General features: G+C 53.1%; 9 protein-coding genes and 1 non-coding gene across 10 annotated transcripts; 3 read left to right on the forward strand and 7 right to left on the reverse strand.

The window, feature by feature from the left end:
• Window positions 1–332: 332 nt before the first annotated feature.
• On the reverse strand, window positions 333–419 carry SNOG_16710. Its single transcript is given in 2 exon segments — window positions 333–368; window positions 382–419. It is a non-coding gene; the product is annotated as a tRNA-Asn (tRNA).
• A 257-nt stretch (window positions 420–676) lies between these two features.
• Window positions 677–1,808, reverse strand: SNOG_03149 (hypothetical protein; the record flags this gene model as incomplete). The annotated part of the gene is made up of 2 exons (XM_001793678.1): window positions 677–1,739; window positions 1,798–1,808. The coding sequence occupies 2 exons, from the start codon at window positions 1,806–1,808 to the stop codon at window positions 677–679; spliced, it is 1,074 nt and encodes a 357-aa protein (XP_001793730.1).
• A 264-nt stretch (window positions 1,809–2,072) lies between these two features.
• Window positions 2,073–2,684, forward strand: SNOG_03150 (hypothetical protein; the record flags this gene model as incomplete). Its single annotated transcript, XM_001793679.1, has 2 exons — window positions 2,073–2,253; window positions 2,509–2,684. The coding sequence occupies 2 exons, from the start codon at window positions 2,073–2,075 to the stop codon at window positions 2,682–2,684; spliced, it is 357 nt and encodes a 118-aa protein (XP_001793731.1).
• A 94-nt stretch (window positions 2,685–2,778) lies between these two features.
• SNOG_03151 (hypothetical protein) lies at window positions 2,779–4,958 on the reverse strand (the record flags this gene model as incomplete). The annotated part of the gene is made up of 2 exons (XM_001793680.1): window positions 2,779–4,618; window positions 4,665–4,958. The coding sequence occupies 2 exons, from the start codon at window positions 4,956–4,958 to the stop codon at window positions 2,828–2,830; spliced, it is 2,085 nt and encodes a 694-aa protein (XP_001793732.1). The 3' UTR covers window positions 2,779–2,827.
• Window positions 4,959–5,295: 337 nt separating this feature from the next.
• On the forward strand, window positions 5,296–7,810 carry SNOG_03152 (hypothetical protein; the record flags this gene model as incomplete). Its single annotated transcript, XM_001793681.1, has 3 exons — window positions 5,296–5,642; window positions 5,796–7,605; window positions 7,640–7,810. The coding sequence occupies 3 exons, from the start codon at window positions 5,296–5,298 to the stop codon at window positions 7,808–7,810; spliced, it is 2,328 nt and encodes a 775-aa protein (XP_001793733.1).
• Window positions 7,811–8,199: 389 nt separating this feature from the next.
• Window positions 8,200–9,352, reverse strand: SNOG_03153 (hypothetical protein). Its single transcript, XM_001793682.1, has 4 exons — window positions 9,301–9,352; window positions 9,117–9,180; window positions 8,630–9,057; window positions 8,200–8,578 (listed from the first exon to the last, which is right to left on the reverse strand). The coding sequence occupies exons 3-4, from the start codon at window positions 8,843–8,845 to the stop codon at window positions 8,387–8,389; spliced, it is 408 nt and encodes a 135-aa protein (XP_001793734.1). The 5' UTR covers window positions 8,846–9,057; window positions 9,117–9,180; window positions 9,301–9,352; the 3' UTR covers window positions 8,200–8,386.
• Window positions 9,353–9,616: 264 nt separating this feature from the next.
• On the reverse strand, window positions 9,617–10,415 carry SNOG_03154 (hypothetical protein). The gene is made up of 5 exons (XM_001793683.1): window positions 10,273–10,415; window positions 10,090–10,223; window positions 10,016–10,038; window positions 9,813–9,876; window positions 9,617–9,761 (listed from the first exon to the last, which is right to left on the reverse strand). The coding sequence occupies exons 1-5, from the start codon at window positions 10,344–10,346 to the stop codon at window positions 9,727–9,729; spliced, it is 330 nt and encodes a 109-aa protein (XP_001793735.1). The 5' UTR covers window positions 10,347–10,415; the 3' UTR covers window positions 9,617–9,726.
• A 381-nt stretch (window positions 10,416–10,796) lies between these two features.
• Window positions 10,797–13,335, reverse strand: SNOG_03155 (hypothetical protein; the record flags this gene model as incomplete). The annotated part of the gene is made up of 2 exons (XM_001793684.1): window positions 10,797–11,039; window positions 11,089–13,335. 2 exons carry the CDS (start codon window positions 13,333–13,335, stop codon window positions 10,797–10,799), a joined length of 2,490 nt encoding a protein of 829 aa, XP_001793736.1.
• A 743-nt stretch (window positions 13,336–14,078) lies between these two features.
• Window positions 14,079–15,948, forward strand: SNOG_03156 (hypothetical protein; the record flags this gene model as incomplete). Its single annotated transcript, XM_001793685.1, has 3 exons — window positions 14,079–14,116; window positions 14,171–14,229; window positions 14,379–15,948. The coding sequence occupies 3 exons, from the start codon at window positions 14,079–14,081 to the stop codon at window positions 15,845–15,847; spliced, it is 1,566 nt and encodes a 521-aa protein (XP_001793737.1). The 3' UTR covers window positions 15,848–15,948.
• A 169-nt stretch (window positions 15,949–16,117) lies between these two features.
• Window positions 16,118–17,632, reverse strand: SNOG_03157 (hypothetical protein; the record flags this gene model as incomplete). Its single annotated transcript, XM_001793686.1, has 2 exons — window positions 16,118–17,492; window positions 17,544–17,632. 2 exons carry the CDS (start codon window positions 17,630–17,632, stop codon window positions 16,118–16,120), a joined length of 1,464 nt encoding a protein of 487 aa, XP_001793738.1.
• Window positions 17,633–18,618: the final 986 nt, after the last annotated feature.

The following is an 18,618-nucleotide window of genomic DNA, read 5'->3' on the forward strand; positions in this document are numbered from 1 at the left end:
ACGATATCAACGCTCTGTATACAGCTTCAGGCCCATTAGATACGCTGCCTGCTCTTGCAGCCTAGTTGCTTTCCATCGTGGTTGCTGTCCTGCAATACAGCATGTTTGCTCTTCACCCAAAGACACAAGATTATACCCAAAATCTACCACCTTACCACCTACCACCATACCTCAATCCACCCGGTCAGCCCCACAGCCTCCCCCAAAGAACCATCACACCTGTGAAATTCGTCCAGCCTTCACTCACCCAAAACCCATCCTTACTCTTCAAAAACTTAGCCAACCAGGCTGTGTCAAGGGTGTGTGTGTGTCCATCAGCAAAAAAAGAATGACTCCCCCGGAAAGGCTCGAACTTTCAACCTCCTGATAAGCTCGCAAGGATAACAGTCAGACGCGCTAGCCAATTGCGCCACGGAGGATACATGTGAAATGTAACCGAGGCGCTGTAATTGCGCCGTGGCTTTTGATGGTGGGTTCTTCAAAAAGATAATATATATTGACAGCTTTTGCCATCTCTCCCGGAGAGTTGGTTTGGGGAGAATTTGGTGTGTCACAAATGTGGGACGCTTGATGGTGGGGTTGAGGGGGCCGAAAATTGGAACCGAATGGGACGATGGCCGATGTATTGCCGACCTTTTTTCATGTGGGTAATGTACGTTGTCGCCATGACTTTTCCTTACTCGGCCTCGGGTTTCAACACTACGATGCCGTAGGGATCGCGATCGACTTCGCTGACAATGACTTCAAAGTCCTCGTCTGCCAGCGCATCCTTCAACTCCTCCTTACCTATATTCTCCTCCCGAACCTGACTCCACTCTGTCTCTACAGCTTCCTCCAACTGCGCCAGCAGCACTTCAGCCAAGAAGCCACGCTCGGAATTACTATGGAACAGACTGATGACTACCTGGCCCTTTTCGATGGCGGCTAGCGCTTCGTGATGGCTCATTTCACCGGTGAAGAGGAGATCGACTTCGAGGTCGCCTAGCAGAGAGCCGCCTGAGCCGGCGCAGATGCCGACGCTGCGGATCTTGATGTCAGATATGGTGGCATTTTGGGGGATGGCGATGGGGAAGCCTTTGGGGTTGTTCAGGCCCTTGCCTATGCGATCGAGTAGCGCGGGGAGCGGTTGCGGCTGGCTGAACTCCACGATGCGACCCATGCCTGCGCCAGGATGCGATTTGATCTCGGGCGACTGGGGCTTTACTGGCCGGCGAGTATGTGAGACTGAAGCAGTGGTAGCCGTTGTGGCAGGCAGCTTTGCGGTGCGTAGCGTGGTTTGGCTGGGGTGGTGGTTCAGCGTGAATGCAGGCCGCTTCTTCTCGATGAAGGGGTCGTCTGCATCTGGCTTGTCGCCTTGCTGGCTTGATCCAGCCTCTGAATCATCCTCACTCAAGGCCTTCTTAGTGCCAGTAACAATGTCTGCTAGCCAGTCTCCGAGCCCTCCTGGTGCGGAGTCCACGGCTGTATGTGGGCTGTACACGCTGATGCCATGACTAGCCAGACGCAGCAGAGTCTGCTGCTGTGTATTCGCAAGCGTGATCGACTTGAGGCCTCTGAATATAATTGGGTGGTATGCAATGATGATCGACGAGTTGAGCGCAATGGCTTCATCCGCGACAGCTTTCGTAAGGTCGATAGTGAGAAGGACGTTGTTCGATTGGCGACGAGACGCAACGAACGGAGCTTCCAGGAGCAAGCCAGTGTTATCCCAAGAGTTGTCTGCCAGAGCTTGCGGGTAGCTGTTCGCCGTCAGTAAACAAAATCATTGACGCGCTCCAATGTCTCTGCAAGACTCACAGCTTCTTCATAGCCCTGACCACCGCATTAGAAAACGGCGCACTCGTCGCCATATTCGCACTCATCGCATGTGTAATCGACCGTCTCAGCGTCGGCGCAAACATGTAGTAGTAGCCCTCGACAACGCCTTTCCCAACCTTTGCCAATCCAAAAGTCGCGCCTGGACCCTGCATCTCCCCACCCACACGTCATCGCCCGAAGCGACACATCGTCCATCTTATCAGATTGATACGACTCCGCTCCGAATATTGCGCGCGCAGCGGACACAAATTCACATGGACCCCAGACACACGCTCTACAAAACTTTAGAAACACTTGCTGTCGACCCGGAAGATACGATGAGTGCACCGACGGATCAGCAGGCGGCGCCGTCTTCGGGCGTTACGCCCGAGGGCATTGAGAAGAAGTTGAAGGAGGGATTGGGCGCAGTGTATGTGGAGATTGCGGATTTGAGTGGTATGTTGCTTTTTCCCCTACGTTTTCATGCTCTTCTATCTGGGGTTCCAGTGTTGTTTATTTCCGTTCTTCTTGTTTCTTTGGATCGTGCCTTGTGGTCAGTTTCATGCACCCCGCAGTGTATACGAATACATTTGCACGGAAGCAAGAGACTAGAGACTACATGTTCGTTTCATGTCATCTTCCAAATGAACCATCTGTCCCCTTCATATCATTCATTCCAACTTCGTCCACCTCAAGCTAAATCCACCCCAGGCGGGTGCGGCCAAATGTACGAAGCCATCATCGTATCACCACAATTCACCAAGAAGACAACACTAGCACGCCACCGCCTCGTCAACTCCACACTCAAGGACGAAATCGCCGCAATACATGCGTGGACGCCAAAGTGCCATACACCGGAAGAGTGGGAGAAGAAGAAGCCGCAATGAAGCGTGTATGACTCATGACTTACGATTTTCGGTATTGGGGGAGGATTAGTCGGGACGGAAGGGGAGGACGGGGTTTTCAAAGATGTGCATATTTGAATGATCAACCAATGTATATGGTCCGAATTCTATAAACACACACACACCTAACTCAACAACACTCTAATCTCCCCACTCGTCCTAGGGAACAAATCCCTCAACCCCGGCTCCTGCTCCTCATCCTCCTTATCCTCATCATACGTCAGATCATCCGCTGCAATAATCTTACTTTCCACAACCTCAAAATCCTCGCAGAAGCTAGCAGCGGCCTCTTCCGTGATGTCCTGGATCATCTTCCTGTTCTTCAAGCGCTTGAGATTCTCCGCAGCATCGATTAGTGCGGACGGCAAGAACTCGTCTAGCTGCTGGCTCGCAGCGACAAGAGCGTCGCGCTTGAAGGGCTCGAGCTCAGGAATGGTTTTGAGGCTTTCTTCGTCGTCGGTGATGGGCTCCAAGGCTTCCAGTAGCGTGGCGAGACCAGATTCGTGGAGGAGGTATTCGTGCTGGTAGTCGACGAGTTGAGCGACTTGTTCGGAGATGGTGTCTTCCATTTCCTCGACGCGCTCGCTGGCAAATGTAAATGCCGACAGGACATCTTTCGCTGCGAAGAGGCAGTTGATGGCGAAGACGGCGCTGTCGGGCTGCTGGAGACCTTTTTGTAGATTGACGCAGCCGCTCATGAAGGGATCGAGGGCTTCTGCTAGGACAGCTTGGAAACCCTGTTCCTGGTCCTCAGCACCTGCCGATGATGTATCATAGCTCTTAGCAAGCACTTTGAGTGTCTGAAGTGCATCATCGAGGAAGTCCGGAGGCGACAGATCTTGGGGTGGGACGGCAATGTCGCTTTGCACTGCGGCAACGTAGTCTCGCATGTTCGCGCGGAACTGGCGCATTGCGGACGCTTCCAACGTAGTGAAGACTTCCAAAACGTCCGAGTCTGTTCCAAGGAGCTTCGCAAACATGCCCTTGTAGAAGCCAATGAGGTTGGCGATCTTGTAAGCCAGAGTTGCGTCGTCGTGGCTTTGGACGACTTGTTCGGTACGCTGCCGTAACACACGCGCGACACTGGCCAAGTCACGACCAACGAGCTGGCTCAGAGCCTTCCTTCCATCGAAGATCTCGGCCTCCTCATCTTTCAACCAGGGCTCACTCTCGAGACCCTCCTGAATCGAACGTTTGATCTCGTCGCCGTCCGAGATGAACAAGTTCTCTAGCGCTTCTCGCTCTGACACTGTGGTCGAGTGAACCCACGCGAGCATGTCTCCGACATAACGTAGAGGGTCATGGGCCTGAAACTCTATCGGCTTGGTGGCAATGTGCTCCGCATCCGAGGCTGATCCAGTCAACGCAGAGTGGAAGGAGTCTGACAAGATGGACTCGCGCGCCTCAGCGAAAGAGTCCAGACAGCTCTGGAACAACGTCGGTCGTTCTGCAAGCACACGCAGAGACCGCCTCACGGAAGCGCTGATCTGCGGGTTCTCCAAATCAAGAGTCTTGAACTCGCGCTGGATCCACCTGTACAATTTCTGGAAGGCAGCGTTGAGCTGCTTGGAGCTTTGTTCCAGGATCTCCAAACCAAGTCGCTGGTCTTCGGTCCCCAGTAAAACTTGACAGTCGTGATGAATCTTCTTCACGCGCGTCAGGACTTGGAAGAACTCCTCGTTGACAGGCTCAGCAGTAGAAGTCAAGACAGTGGCCTCTTCATCGGAGATGAGGAAATGAGAGTTGAAGGCCTGTAAGATCTGCTGCTTGCTTTCGACCTGCTTCCGCTGGTTGATAAGACCAGTGGCTTCTTCCAACACAGGTCCAGTCTCTTTGTTTGCAGCTGCGATGTGACTTCGCATGTCAGCGCAATAGCTGTTCAAGCTGCTGATCGCTGTGCCAATGCGCTTCAGTTGCTGCCACATTTCAGCAAAGTCACCCAACACAAATGAGTGATCATACCTCTGCAACCTGCCCAAAGTCCTTGACAATCTCGCCATTGCATTCAATCACCTCTTTCTGCACATCCAGCCGAATTTGACGTCTCGTCTCTGCGGTATTGCGCACCCCACGAGTATCGAGTGTTTCCAGAGCATCGCGGATTTCCAGATCTGCGTATGAAGCGGACAGCACACTGGTGATGCGGCTCGACAAGGCATTGGCGCCACGGGAGGCGCCACCTAGCGACGTCGTAGCTGGTGAGAGAACATCTCCGGAGGCGGGCGTTCCACGCTCCTGGAAATAGCTCACTGACATATCTGGTGGGTGTTGTGACTTGAGGCCAGCAAGCGGCCGTATGTGTGCCACTTCGGGGAAGGTGCAGCCGCGGCGGCAAGCTTATCGATAGGCGGCGCGTCACCTGCATGCATCACTCAATGGCCGTCCCATGACTGCAGCATTCACCACTTCCACCACCTCTCCTCGAGATATGCCCGCAGACTAGGACGAATTTGAACTTGATGGGGCTGTACCCGCTGTTTTGGAGATCACGTCTCCCATTCCCTCACACGACTGCCCTCCCAACACCCACATAGGCCCCAGCCCGGCCACGCGCCCCCACCGTTGCCTCAGTATCTGGTAGCGACAACACACCATGATGGCGTCAAATCTGCTGTCCAGGCTTCTGCCGTCTGCGTCAGATGATCTCCTTGAGCAAGAAGCTTCCAACAACCAAAACCGCCGCACATCTTCCTCTACCGATGAGCGACCTGACATGGACATAGACGAGGAGAACTTTGGGGCTCGCTTTGAGGCACAGGACCTCAACGATCTCCTAGCTGAAGCTTCTTCAAGCCATATGACAACCGAGAGCCGCGCCGCCTCTCCGGAGGCAAGACGCAACGCCCCGCCCGGGATCAATACAGCAGCCCGGGCACCCGCATGGAGACAGCCTGCGCCAGCTCGAGCAGTGCCCTTGGATGACGACGACGATGTGCCCCAGTCATTACTATTAGAAGGGGGGCTTGATCCTCCGCCGAACCCGCACCCACGGCCAGACGGCTTACCGCCACCAGTGCCCGGCCCTTCGACGAGACATACGCGAGCGCAGTGGGAAACCACACGACAACAACAACGGCTACATGGAGATGATAGAGGAGGCGCACCCGTGCGAGACTGGGGTGCTATCGGGAGAGGGGGACAGTTTACTGCTGATCCAAAGGAGAAGGCCTCGTGGCTGTGGGTGAACCAGACGGACCTCGATACATACATGCGCGAGGTATACGAATACTATGTCGGCAGCGGCATTTACTCGATGATTCTGCGGCGGACGCTATCACTACTGCAATCTGCCTTTGTGGTTGGGTTCATGACCTTTCTTGGCTGGTGCATCGACTACTCAAAGCTCTCTGGTAGCAACAAATTGAGCCAGGTGCTGGTGCCCAAATGTACCAAAGAGATACACGGATTTTGGATATTCGCGCTATGGGTCTTCACCATCTACTGGCTGTACTCGTTTTATGGGCTGCTCACGGATATCCCACGGCTACGAGCTATGCACGATTTCTACCACTACCTCCTCGACGTCCCCGACCGCGACATACAAACAATTCAATGGCAGCAGATTGTGAGCAGGATTATGGCTTTACGGGACTTGAACTTGACGACTGCCTCGAACCTATCACCCGAGACTCGCAAATTGCTAGACTCGAAGAGCAGACAGCGATTAGATGCAGTGGATATTGCTAGTCGGCTGATGCGGCGCGACAATTACCTCATCGCGCTTTTCAACAAAGAGATTCTGGATGTGACAGTGCCTATACCATTCTTAGGGAACCGATTCATATTTTCTGAGACGACCGGGTGGCACGTCAATCTCGCCGTCATGGAGTTCGTCTTCAGTGGCCCGAATGGGCAGTTCAACCAGGACTTTTTGAAAGAGAGGAATCGCCGAGAGCTTGTGAGGAGGCTCAGGGGCCGCTTCTTTTGGACAGGCATAATCAGCATCATCTGTGCGCCCTTCGCAGTTGTTTTTGTCCTGGCGTCGTATCTGTTCAAGTACTTCACCGAATACCACAAAGATCCTGGCCAGCTGAGCAACCGCGACTTCACTACCTTTGCTCAATGGAAGTTCCGCGAGTTCAACGAGCTTCCGCATCTGTTCAACCGCCGTCGCAATATGGCGTATCCCTACGCCAACCTCTACTTAGCACAATTCCCCAAGGATAAGACTGAGCAGATATCATCCTTTGTAGCTTTCATTGCAGGAGCTTTTGCATCCGTTCTTGTCGCTTTCACATTACTCGACTCAGAGTTGTTCCTCACTTTCGAGATCTCACCTGGAAAAACTGCAATCTTCTGGATTGGTGTTCTCACGACAATATACCGTGTCGCTCGAGGAAGCAGTCCACAGGAAGACCAAGTCACGGATCCATCCTACTACCTCGATCACGTCATCTACCACACTCGCTATAAGCCAGACTCATGGCAGGACAGGCTGCATACGGATGAGGTCCGGGCTGAGTTTGCAAAATTGTATCAGCCAAAGATTCTTATCTTCGCCGAGGAGATTCTGAGCATGGTCGTCACTCCATTCTTGCTCATGTTTCGCCTGCCACAGTGCAGTGAGCGTATCGTCGACTTCTTCCGCGAGTTCTCAATCGTAGTCGACGGGCTGGGCGTCACCTGCTCATACTCCATGTTCCCCTTCAAGAAAGGCACGCAGAATGTGAACAATGCACCTGCAAACCGGAGCGGAGCACACAAAGACGACGGGGATCTACGCGAAGACTACTTCATGGCCAAGGACAACAAGATGCTAGCGTCTTACTACGGCTTCCTCGATACGTATGCAACAACAGGAAAGGGAAACAGTGCCCGCCTCCCAGGACGCGCAGGCTTCCACCCTCCACCCCAATTCCCCAACGCTTTCGGCGCCATGTCGCAGACCGCACAGCCAGTCGACGTAGGCGCTCGCGGAACAAGTCGAGGGCCAGCAGGCCGTCAGCCCCTTCAGCGCCGCACACCAAGATCCGGGCCCGCTGGACGAGACGAACCCATCGCGTCTGTCCTTCTCGATCCCCATCACCAGCCGTCGTCAGCGTCTATACTGCGCGGCTCACCGCGTACAGGTCCGTCGGGGAGATACAGAACACCGTTACAACCTGTAGCAGATACGCCTGGTACGCGCATCGAGGAGGAAAGCACGATCGGCGATTCCTGGCGCACAAGTAGGCTGGCACAGGATGATGATGAAGAGGAGGAGGCGCCGGGGGCGAATAGAGGTGGTGTTTTGCAGTTGCTGCAGCAGTTTTCAAAGGCGCAGGCTGAGGGTAGGGGAGCGGGTGTTGGGGTTTGATTGTTCGTAGCGCATTGTATTGGCGTTTTTGTGTCTACTTCATTTGTATAGCGGAAGGCATATACCAGCACTATAAGTGTGAGGCGAGAAGGAGTGTCGTAGAATCGCATAGCATATTAGCAATATCGCTGTTTGAAATCATGGCTCGATGTCTGTTATCAACATGCCAGAGGTTGCATTATCTCTTTTCAACATCACATCTGAGCGGTATTGTTTGTTATCTCATTGTCATTGTCAGGCTGAAATCGGTCGTTGTCTACAGCTAAAATCCGTAGATGCTCTTCCTCAAACCTTCATCCATGACTGGAGAGGAGGAAAACAAAATCACGCCATAACCGGTATCCCATTTGACCCATGATCATCCGCATACGTCATCACCACCCACAACCTAAGCCTCAGCAGAGAAAGCGTCGGGGAAGCGGCGCATGTTCTGGGCGAGGTTACCCTTGTTGCGGAGGAACTGGACGTAGGCACCGTCGATCTTGATCCTGCCCTCCTGGCGCTTCTCGACGTACTCCTCGCGGCGGAGAGGGGTGAAACCCCAGTTACGGGAGACGATGATCTTTTGGCGACCGGGGAACTGCAGGGTGTTAGACGTGACGTTATGGAAAGAACAATAAATACAACGTACCTTGTACTGGCAACGCCTCAGAGCCTCGAGAGCAGTGGCACGGTGGGAGTCCCTGGTTCGGACGGACATGAGGATCTGGCCGATGTTCACACGAGCGACAAGACCGTTGGGCTTGCCGAAAGCGCCACGCATACCGGTTTGAAGCCTATCGGCTCCGGCGCACGACAACATCTTGTTGATACGGACGACGTGGTAGGGGTGGACGCGGATACGCATGTGGAAACCTTCCTTTCCGGCTACCTTGACGAGGTACTTGTTGGCGCAAATACGGGCGGCCTCGAGAGAACCTCGGAGGACAGCTGCTCATACTCGTTGGAGACAAGGTGGATGCAGAGGGGGAAGTCGTCGACGTTCGCCTTCTTGCGGCCGAGATCGAAGATGCGGATCTTGGCGTCAGGTACACCACGGTTGAACCTGCTCTTGGGGTACTGGAGTCCAGTCAGTCTGCCATTCCTTCTCGCTGTTCGGGCTTTTTTGTTCGACGTACGGGCTTGTTCTTGCAGTAGCGGTAGCAACGGGCTGGACGACGTGCCATTGTGACGACTGTTAACCTTTACAAATCAAAGTGAGTGCGTGTTCAACGGTGGAAGGAGCGTGGGCGAGTGCGCAAACTGCTCAGATAGATCAGCAAGAGTCTCGTAGCAGAAATAGGGTTGATAGCCGTACCTTACCCTGTATTTAAGTGTTAGTTGTGGTGACGAAGGAGTCAGAGTCGTTGTCGCCGCTGTACAGGATGATTGGAAATCGCGGTGGGCGGCGGCGCCCCACATTAATTGGACGTTAAGCGAGCGTGCTTGATAAGCATAGCACCTTCGGGCACCGAACCTTTGCCGATAATGCGATAATGCGACAATGCGGTTTCGAACAAAGCGCAGTACTGACGCACACTCAGGTCAGTCACCATAGGTCATTCACGAGTTTCACGTCACAACGAGTTTCACGTAACAAACTATGGGAATCGCATCAAGTCAAATGAAGAAGAAAATTTAGGCAAAGAACTTGATGCTTCATTTTTGTCATTCATTGAAGATCGTCATCGGCAAGAATGCCGTGCGTGGTATCATGTCTATCTGCCTTTTTGCCCTGTATGCATCTTTCTACTCGGTGCTTGTGGTCAGGATATCCGAGTCACCTGTTCCGCGTTAGCCGGTTCATGCGAGTGTGACTGCAGGTCTAAACTTACCAGCATCGATGATGGCCATGGTGGAGCAGCGGAAGAGCTTACCGCAGGCGGTACCCAGCTCAATCTGTGTCGCAATGTGTTAGTGGCAGCCCTCCGAAGTCATAATCGGACCTCTTCTCAGGGCCAGCCCTCAGAGAACACCCAGTGTGCGCCAGAGTATCTCGTCGTTAGGCCATGAGAATGGATCGGGACATGGTACGTACGTTGTTGCCGGAGAAGTGGTGGACTGTTGACTGTCAGCGTTCGGCCACCTTTGCGCACGTTTGGAGGTACATACCAGAGGTCTTGGAAAGCATGGCGTAGTACTCGAGCTCAGACTTCCTCAGAGGAGGAGTGTTGCCAGCAATGATGACGAGCTTGGCCTTGCCGGTACGCAGGCTCTTGAGGGTCGACTTGTAACCGAGGGTGACCCTACGAAGGTCAGTATTGCGCTCGTGTCGATGTGCGCTTCCAAACGTACTTTCCGGACTTCATCACAAGCGCCAGGCGCGAGTTGATGGAGTCGGCGGTTCTCTTGTTCTTCTTGGGTGCCATCTCTGCGCTCAGGAGTGTATATGTAAATGTTCCTGGGGGTGTTGTTGCGCTCCGGTTGAGTTTGTTAGTGATGGTTCAAGAACCGCAAAAATTTGGTGTGGAACTTAGCCGACGCCAAGATTTGCACTAGTCTTAGTCAGCGCTCCGCTTCGACCAGCTATCCGGCCAGCATCACAATCACCTTCTTTGAGAATCGCAGCAGTAAATTTAATACTATCATGGGGCTGAGTTTGCTTAAAAGCCAGATGGATCATGTTCAACATGTGCAATTACAAGCGATCAAGACTATATAGCGCTGCGACCAACTCCTCACGCCGACGACTATCTAAACCATCAACCCCTATGTCGTCGATGTCCTTGATTTCTCATATGGTATCATGCATGTCATCCGAATGTATCCAAATGTCTCATTCCCTCTGTGCCCTCGCTCGTCATACGACCATGCTATGCCTAAGCAGCTGCCCTTGTCTGTCGACCTCCACGTGCAGGGGCGCGGACAGCACCAGGCCTATTGAGCGTATACTTTGCAAACGTCCGCTGAAGAGCTTTCTTGGCGCTGACCTTTTGCGATCCAATGAACGACTCGACTGTAATAGCAATGGCTCGATCAATGTCCAAGGAAGAGCAGTAATCTGACAGGCGCATCTTGCAGAAAGATTCCGCAATACGCATGATAGCTTCGAGATGACGGACCTGCAACGTGTTAGTGAGCTGTTTGTGATTATAGAAATAGTGAACTAACTGTAATTGGGTAAGCCCCAGTTGCCATGGATTCGCGGCGCATGTCTGCGAAGAGACGAGCAACCTTGTCTTGGTCGATTTGGTACAACTTGGGATGGCAGTTTTCTCGTGCGTACAGAATGTACTTTCGCAGCAGCTCTTGCGGAATCTCGCCAGCTCGTATTTGAGATTCGGAGTCGACTTCCATACCATCTTCGCCTTCACCACTCTGGGTTGCGCCGTTCTGCGAAGCCTTGCCTTTGTCTGAGAAACCGTATGAAGAATTTACGGTATTATGTGCTCGGCCGTGTGATTTGACTACGAATTTCGCAAGACGTTCGTCCTCGGCTGGGTCCACAGTATCGCGGACTACGCACAGAATGTCGAATCGAGACAAGATGGGCTCGGTCAGCTCCACATTCTGCGAGAAGGGAATCGTCGAATTGTAACGACCGCCAATAGGATTAGCAGCTGCCACGATCGCGCATCGTGCTTGTAGTGTAGTGACAATACCTGCCTTGGAGATGGAAATAGTCTGCTGCTCCATGGCCTCGTGGATGGATGTTCTGTCTTGATCATTCATCTTGTCAAACTCGTCAATCAGGCAAGTGCCTTTATCAGCTAGCACAAGTGCTCCACCTTCCAATGTCCATTCGCTAGTCATTGGGTCTCGACGGACAGAGGCTGTAAGACCAACAGCAGAAGCACCTTGACCTGTTGCAAAAACAGCACGGTGGGCAGTCTTCTCGACGAACTTCAGGACTTGAGACTTTGCTGTACCGGGATCTCCGAGAAGTAGGACGTTGATGTCGCCACGGATTGAGTGGCGGCCAGGGGCCACCTTGCTAACACCACCAAAGAGCGAGAGAGCCACAGCCGTCTTGATATCGGTATGTCCGTAAATGTTGGGTGCAATTGAGTCGATAATTTTGTCAACGATTTTGGGGTCTTTTGACAGTTTTCGAATCTCTTGCTCGTCCGCTTCTGTGAGTCGGAAACCAGCCAGCTGGTCATGCGATTTAACGACATAATTGGCCTCAAGAATCGTCGCAAAAACCGGGAAACCGTTCTTGTTGTTTAGTGCGGCGTCGTAGTTGTTTCGGTAGATACCAGTCACTTCAATCTCCTCACCCGGCTTTGCAGAGTCGATCAGATCCCAGAGTAGGATGACCTCGCGGTGACGAGGTAGACGACCAGCTGGGACCGTTCCTGGCGACTCTTGCAGGGTCAGCTTCTGGTAATTTCGGTACACCGTGCGCTCAGAGTTGACTGTGAACGGACCACGCGACTGGCAATTCTGGCAGAAAGAAATCTTGACTTCGACGTTTGAGTCCTGGTGAAACGGTCCGAGTGTGACACCGCACTTGGTGCAATCAAACTTGACATATTTGAGCTGGGGAAAGACTCCGCTTCGGCGAGTAACAACACCACTAACACGGACTAAACTGTTCAAATGTGATTGACGGAGTTGGCGGAGAGTATACTGGACCGGGACGTCGGTGATGCGAACATGGATCTCAGCATGGATGCGCTCGTACTCAGGATAGTGTATCAGCACGACCTCCATGGCCACTTGGTCGAAAATCCTGAGCATCTCAGTGGGCGTATTGGCAAGCCAGAAGGCCAGGGTGGCTTTCTGCTCAGCAAGATGGTCGAAAGAAACCTCTAGAGACTCGGTGTTGACCTCACCAAGAGTCTTGATGCGGGTACCATAGACTGAAGTCCCATGCTCATCCGTGTATTCGGTCAGGAAGGATTTGAACTCGCGAGCGATGGTCTTGGCAACTCGGGGTTGAGCAACCCAGTCGGTCAATGTGTTGGCCTTCACATCGGTGAGCGCTTCAAGCGACAGCTCCTCATTCATGATGTCGTCTCCCATGTCCATTTCATCCTCCTCGTCGTAGCGATGTCTCCTCACACGACGACGACCCATGAGATCGGCCAGGCCGTCTTGTTCGTCTTCATCTGGAAGAAATGCAGCTGGCATACGGCGTCTGGCTTCTTGATCGCGACGATTCAGGCGGCGATCAAGCTCACGTCTCGAAGCAAGATCAAGGTCATCGTAGTCTCCTTCGTCATCAATGCCTTCGCCTTCATAGGCATCGTTCTCCCGGGCTCTGTAATCGTTCTCGAAGTCGTCTGCAAACAGGTCGATGCCCTCTGCTTCTTCAACCTCCTCGTCCAAGTCGTCAACATCGCGCATCACGTCATCGTCGTCTAGGAGGTTGGCTTCGTCGTCTTGGGGCAGCATGGGCGGAGAGGAAGCCATTGCTTTGTTTTGTTAGTTTGTTTATACTTATGGCAGTGAGGTCTAACTTACGACTGGACGGCGGGTGTGCCGCTGAAGAAGGTAGGTCGTCATCATCTCGTGTGCGCTTGTTATTTCCCCGGCTGGGACCAGCTCCTCGATTTGCAGAGGACATGTTGGAGCGCAACGGTGAACTTGGTACTGTTAGGATGCGGAACTGGGGAAAGGAGGGGCAGGCTCGATCGTCGCAGCCGTTTCAATCGGCCCAAGGAAGAAGGCACGAACCTCATAGTGATCGAAGATGTGTAGGTGGGTCAGTGTGCGTGCGCTTGAAGTCGGTATGGGCTCAAGGGGGAGTGTGAGGAAGATCGTGGGTGGGGCTGCCAACCACGCGTAAAGTGGAAACGCCAAAAGAACGCGTCGCGACTGACGGACCAATCACACAGTAGCGCACCAGCTGACGCTCTCGAGGCACCTGGGTGCCTACATTGTCATACTCGAGCATTTCCTTGTGCGATAAACATATTTCGTCCTTGCCTACCGACGCTTTTCAATTCTTAGAAACATCGGTTTCGTCAGCATCCTCGTTTGCGAATGCTCACCACTGCGGAACCCGAACCACCATCTCGGCTACAACATATTCCATAGCAAGCGTATTGCACTCCACGATCATCACACACCGAAAACCTTGATTCCAAATTCCAGCGGCAACCATGGCCGACACACAGTCAATGATAGGGTCATCAAAACCGCGCACTGGCAGCATGTCGCAAGCATCTGAGAGCTCACAGACCGCAGCCGAGTATGTGTCGAGTCCTCTTATGTACATGTCCAATTACTGATTCACTTTTCTTAGGTTCATTAAAGAGCAGCTCAGCCTTGAGGCGGAAGCTCGGGAGGCCCTACCATATGTCAGTAAGACAATCTCGTTCTGCTAACATCTGCTGATACTACATAGCAATTCGATACGTGCACACGCGACCTTGGTCCTCTACGCCAGAGTCTGTACGCTTGCTTGACGTGTAACCCACCTCCCGCAACTTCCGCTGCCTCGTACACCCCAGCCGCCGTATGCTACTCATGCTCGATATCATGCCATGGCGAACATACGCTCGTCGAATTGTTCAACAAGCGCAACTTCATCTGTGACTGCGGAACCACCCGCATACCAGAGACAGCACCATGTACACTCCGCTTAAATTCAACGACTGGCCAGAAGGGTGATATGACTGGAGAGGAGCCGGCGCCTACCAACAAGTACAATCAGAACTTCCGAAATAGATTCTGTGGTTGTGGTGAGGACTATGACCCACATCAAGAGAAGGGCACTATGTTCCAGTGTCTCGGACTGGGTACTGTCGAGGATGGAGGGTGTGGTGAGGACTGGTGGCACCCCGAGTGCCTGGTCGGCTACTCACGCGAGGAGTATGCGAAGATGATCGAAAAGCCGAAAGTAGAGGACATCAACAGCAATACGGAGATGCCTGACGCCGTGAAGGAGGAGACAAAAGACGACAAGCCTGCCCCCGTCGAAGCGGCCATCGGACAAACAGACGCTACGCAGGCCACCATCACTGGCACAATAGACGCTGCAGTAGCAAACGGTACTGGCATCGATGGCAACGATATAGCAGCAGAAGCTGAGGAGGAAGATGACGAACCGCCACTACCTCCCGGGTTTCCTGCAGAGGACGACTTCGATCACTTCATTTGCTACAAGTGTCTCGAGGCCAACTCATGGATCAAGAAATACGCAGGCTCTCGTGGCTTTCTGCCACCCGTCTATCTCGACAAGTCACTCAATGACACACAAGCAGCACAGACAGTAGTGGGAGCTTCAGAGCCCACAAATGGTGAATCAAAGAAGCGTAAAGCCTCTGATGAGCCCGAAGAACCCACCTCGGCAAACCTCGCAGTCCCGGTCCCAGCTAAGCGCCAGAAGTCCGAGGAACCAAGCGGTGCGCTTTCAAGTATCCCCGAGGATACCATGTCCCTCCCCATAACCCCAAAGAAGCCAGAAGATCCCTCGATCTGCAAACACGCCGCCCTGCCCCCTCCCACAGGTCCAGCGCAAACATCCACATTCTCGCTCTTCCTTCAGCCTGACTTCCGTGACCATCTCTGCCGCTGCCCATCCTGTTTCCCGCATCTGAAATCCCACCCCCAACTCCTCGAGGAAGAAGATACATACGAGCCGCCCGTCTCCGAAGACGGCGACGAGGGCGCGCAGTCTGTGGGTACAGGCTCGATCCTCGACCGCGGCGAAGCAGCCTTCAACAACATGGACCGCGTGCAGGCCATCCAAGGCGCCATGGCATATGCGCATCTAAAAGACAAGGTTGCGGCGTTCCTTAAGCCTTTTGCGGAAAGCGGCCAGGCTGTCGGAGCTGAGGATGTCAAGGCGTATTTTGAGAAGCTGAGGGGTGATGCGCAGGGAATCCAGGATGCGGCTGGGGGCGCGAAGGCGAGCCGTGATGGGGATGGTGGGAAGGATGGGGAAGGGGATGGGAGGAAGGGGCAGAGTGGGTATTGATGCATAGTGTATCTTGGGAAGGATGGGATGAAGTTTAGAGTATGAACGCAGGCGGCAGACTTTAATGTCAGACTGCGCAAAAATGTATAATGTCTTCGAACAAAGTCAATTGCGAATTCGGTGCAAGTGTAGCTTTCGCTTGTAGGCGTTCAAATTATAATTTCTCTAAATAACAAAATGTACAGCAAGATCAACATGCTTTTTTTTCGAAAACAAAACTTGGGTATCAAATTAACGTCCACCACTTCCCACCCTTTCTCGTTCTCTCAGTCAAGGCCGCACAGTCACAGTTGCCGTCTCAGTAACTGTCTCTTTCTCTGTCGCCGTCACCGTGACTGTGAATATCTGGCTCGGCGCAATCGGCGTAATGACAAGTGGTCCACCAGACGTCGATGAGGGTCCAGCTGACGGAGCACTTGATGGCGCAGCCGGTGGTTGTGCAGCTGATGTTGTGGAAGGGGAAGCTTGTGGTGGCGGCGATGAGGTCGCAGAGGAAGATGGTTGTATAGAACTGTTTGACGCGCTTGATGACTGTGCTGGTGAAGACGCAGCCGGGGCTGATGGCGTTGGGACTGCAGCAGAAGTCGATGGTAGAATTGCGGATGACGATGCGAGCACACTAGACTCAGGCGCCGGCACAGGGGCCGATGCAACAGGAGTTTCCGGCACTTGTGGTGGAGGCGAAGGCATTGCTGATGAAGAAGGTGCAACTGTGGTGTACTGAGTAACAATCACTACAGGTGGTGGCGCGAGTGATGTTGGTGCGATGACGACCGGCGAAGAGCTTGACGGAGTTACTCTGGATTGCTGACCCAGAGCTGAACTCGGTGCCGCAGCGAGTTCTGACCCCTGTGTTGGCGATGGGACTGGTTGCGGAGTGGCAACTGAGGATGGCGCCAAGGCAGAGGTTGAGGGATACACGGTTGTGTACTCAGTTTTGATGACATATGCTGTCGAGAGTACACCATCAGGCGATTGGGTGGAGTTGGATACCAGCAACACGGAACTGCTTGCGAGGATTGGTGATGCTGACGCGGTTGATTGGGGTACGGCAGCGCTTTTGGAATCCAAGGGGCTTGAAGCAACACTTGTTGATTGGGTACCTGAGACTGGGACACCAGGATGGTTGAAGCCTGGTAGACCTGTAGAGTTGCCGGTGGATGGATTGCTTGTCGTCAAGGGTGTCGGAGAAGCAATTGGTGTTCCCTGACTTGATTTGTCTTCTTCGGGTGAATATGTGAAGGACGGTATGCTCGTCATGTTGAGCGAGCTACTTGCGATTGCCGCTTGTGAACTTGCAGGTGCGAAGACTGCAGACGAACTGATTGAAGGAGAAGCATTGATTTGTGATGAGGAAGCTATCGAGCTAGGGGTTGGCGAGGATACCACGACAGTGCTCGATACTGGGGCAGCCGACGATGGAGGTGCGGGAGCAGGCGAGGGTGTGAAGTAGGATGTCAAAAGAACTGTCTCGGCTTCTTGTGTAGCTAAAGGCTTGCCTTGTGGATCGAGGAAAGTCACGGCGGGATTCAACTGCGTAATGACCGTACGCTGTAGGGGCTCGATGATAAGCGCAGTATCGGCGTTGACAACAGCCGAAGCTGTAGACTGTGTTGCTGATGTGGTGTTGGCATAGCTGGCAAAGCTATGTGAAGTCAGTTGATTGGGACGGTAACGTGCGACCTTGATCACTTACAGTTGCCGTCTGTTGTTCCTCGGTACTGGGCCTCCAATTACACATGTCGAACAAGCTGCCAGCAGCATTACGGTACGCAAGAAAGCCATTTTTAACAGGACCTCGAATTAGAGAAGTGGAGATTGAAATGGAATTGACCGTGGAGCAAGACGCGCGCTTGAAGAGAAGAGCAAGATCCACAAGACACAAAGCAAAGAATTGAGGGATTGAAGGACTATGAGAGAAGCGATCGACAGAAAGAAACACGCTAAAACGACAGACGGGTAGGGAATAGAAGGTGAAAGTCGTTCGTGGCAAGCAAACGTCGGTCTAGATGTCACGCTGGTCACCGTGAGGTGTTCATTGCATCTGGGCCAGCACTTGGTTTTGAAGCTCCATTAGCCGCTGCGAGTGTAGTTTGACTTCAGAATAGAACATGGGCGAGTACTGGCCCAGCATTGTCGCAGTGCCCTGCAATTTTTACGTGTCACTGGGCTGTTCTGGAGAGACATGAGAGGTAACCCGAGGAGTGGTTGTCGTTGTTCGACGCTGGCGAGCGATGTTTCAGGGATCATCAGCCAATGAGGAGGCAAGAACGCGAAAGAAGCACGACGTTCTGGCGGCTCGCGGAACAGTCCTTTTCTTGTACTCTCCCACATTCCACCCGCCAGCAATCGATGCTCCAGAAATAGTACCGCTACAATGCGGCTCTCCGGCAGGTATCCGAGCCGCCGATGAGGTTGCAGCCATGGGCCTGTTTCGCGTTTTTGATCGTGGCGTGAAGAACATGCAATGCACTACTTTCTCAGTTCGCCCATCTCTCTAATAGACAGACGATACCTAGCTGGATTGGAGAAAATCCGGATATATGGCTGCTATAGGCTCGCACCTATTTGTACAGATTCCACCGGCATTCGCACCGTGTAGCGCCTAGCCACAACATTCTCAGCACTTCTTGTGTATACTTTTGCACAACAAGCACTGAGCATATCTATACACCGAAAGGACCACAGTACGGTGTGCAAAGGCGGTGATCATGGTGGGGTCAGGTCGGGATGTATGCACGTGCTGGTTCCCGTTGCGCTTTGGTGTGGTT

Source organism: Parastagonospora nodorum (assembly GCF_000146915.1).
Source record: "Parastagonospora nodorum SN15 chromosome Unknown scaffold_4, whole genome shotgun sequence".
In the NCBI taxonomy this organism is placed as follows: domain Eukaryota; kingdom Fungi; phylum Ascomycota; class Dothideomycetes; order Pleosporales; family Phaeosphaeriaceae; genus Parastagonospora; species Parastagonospora nodorum.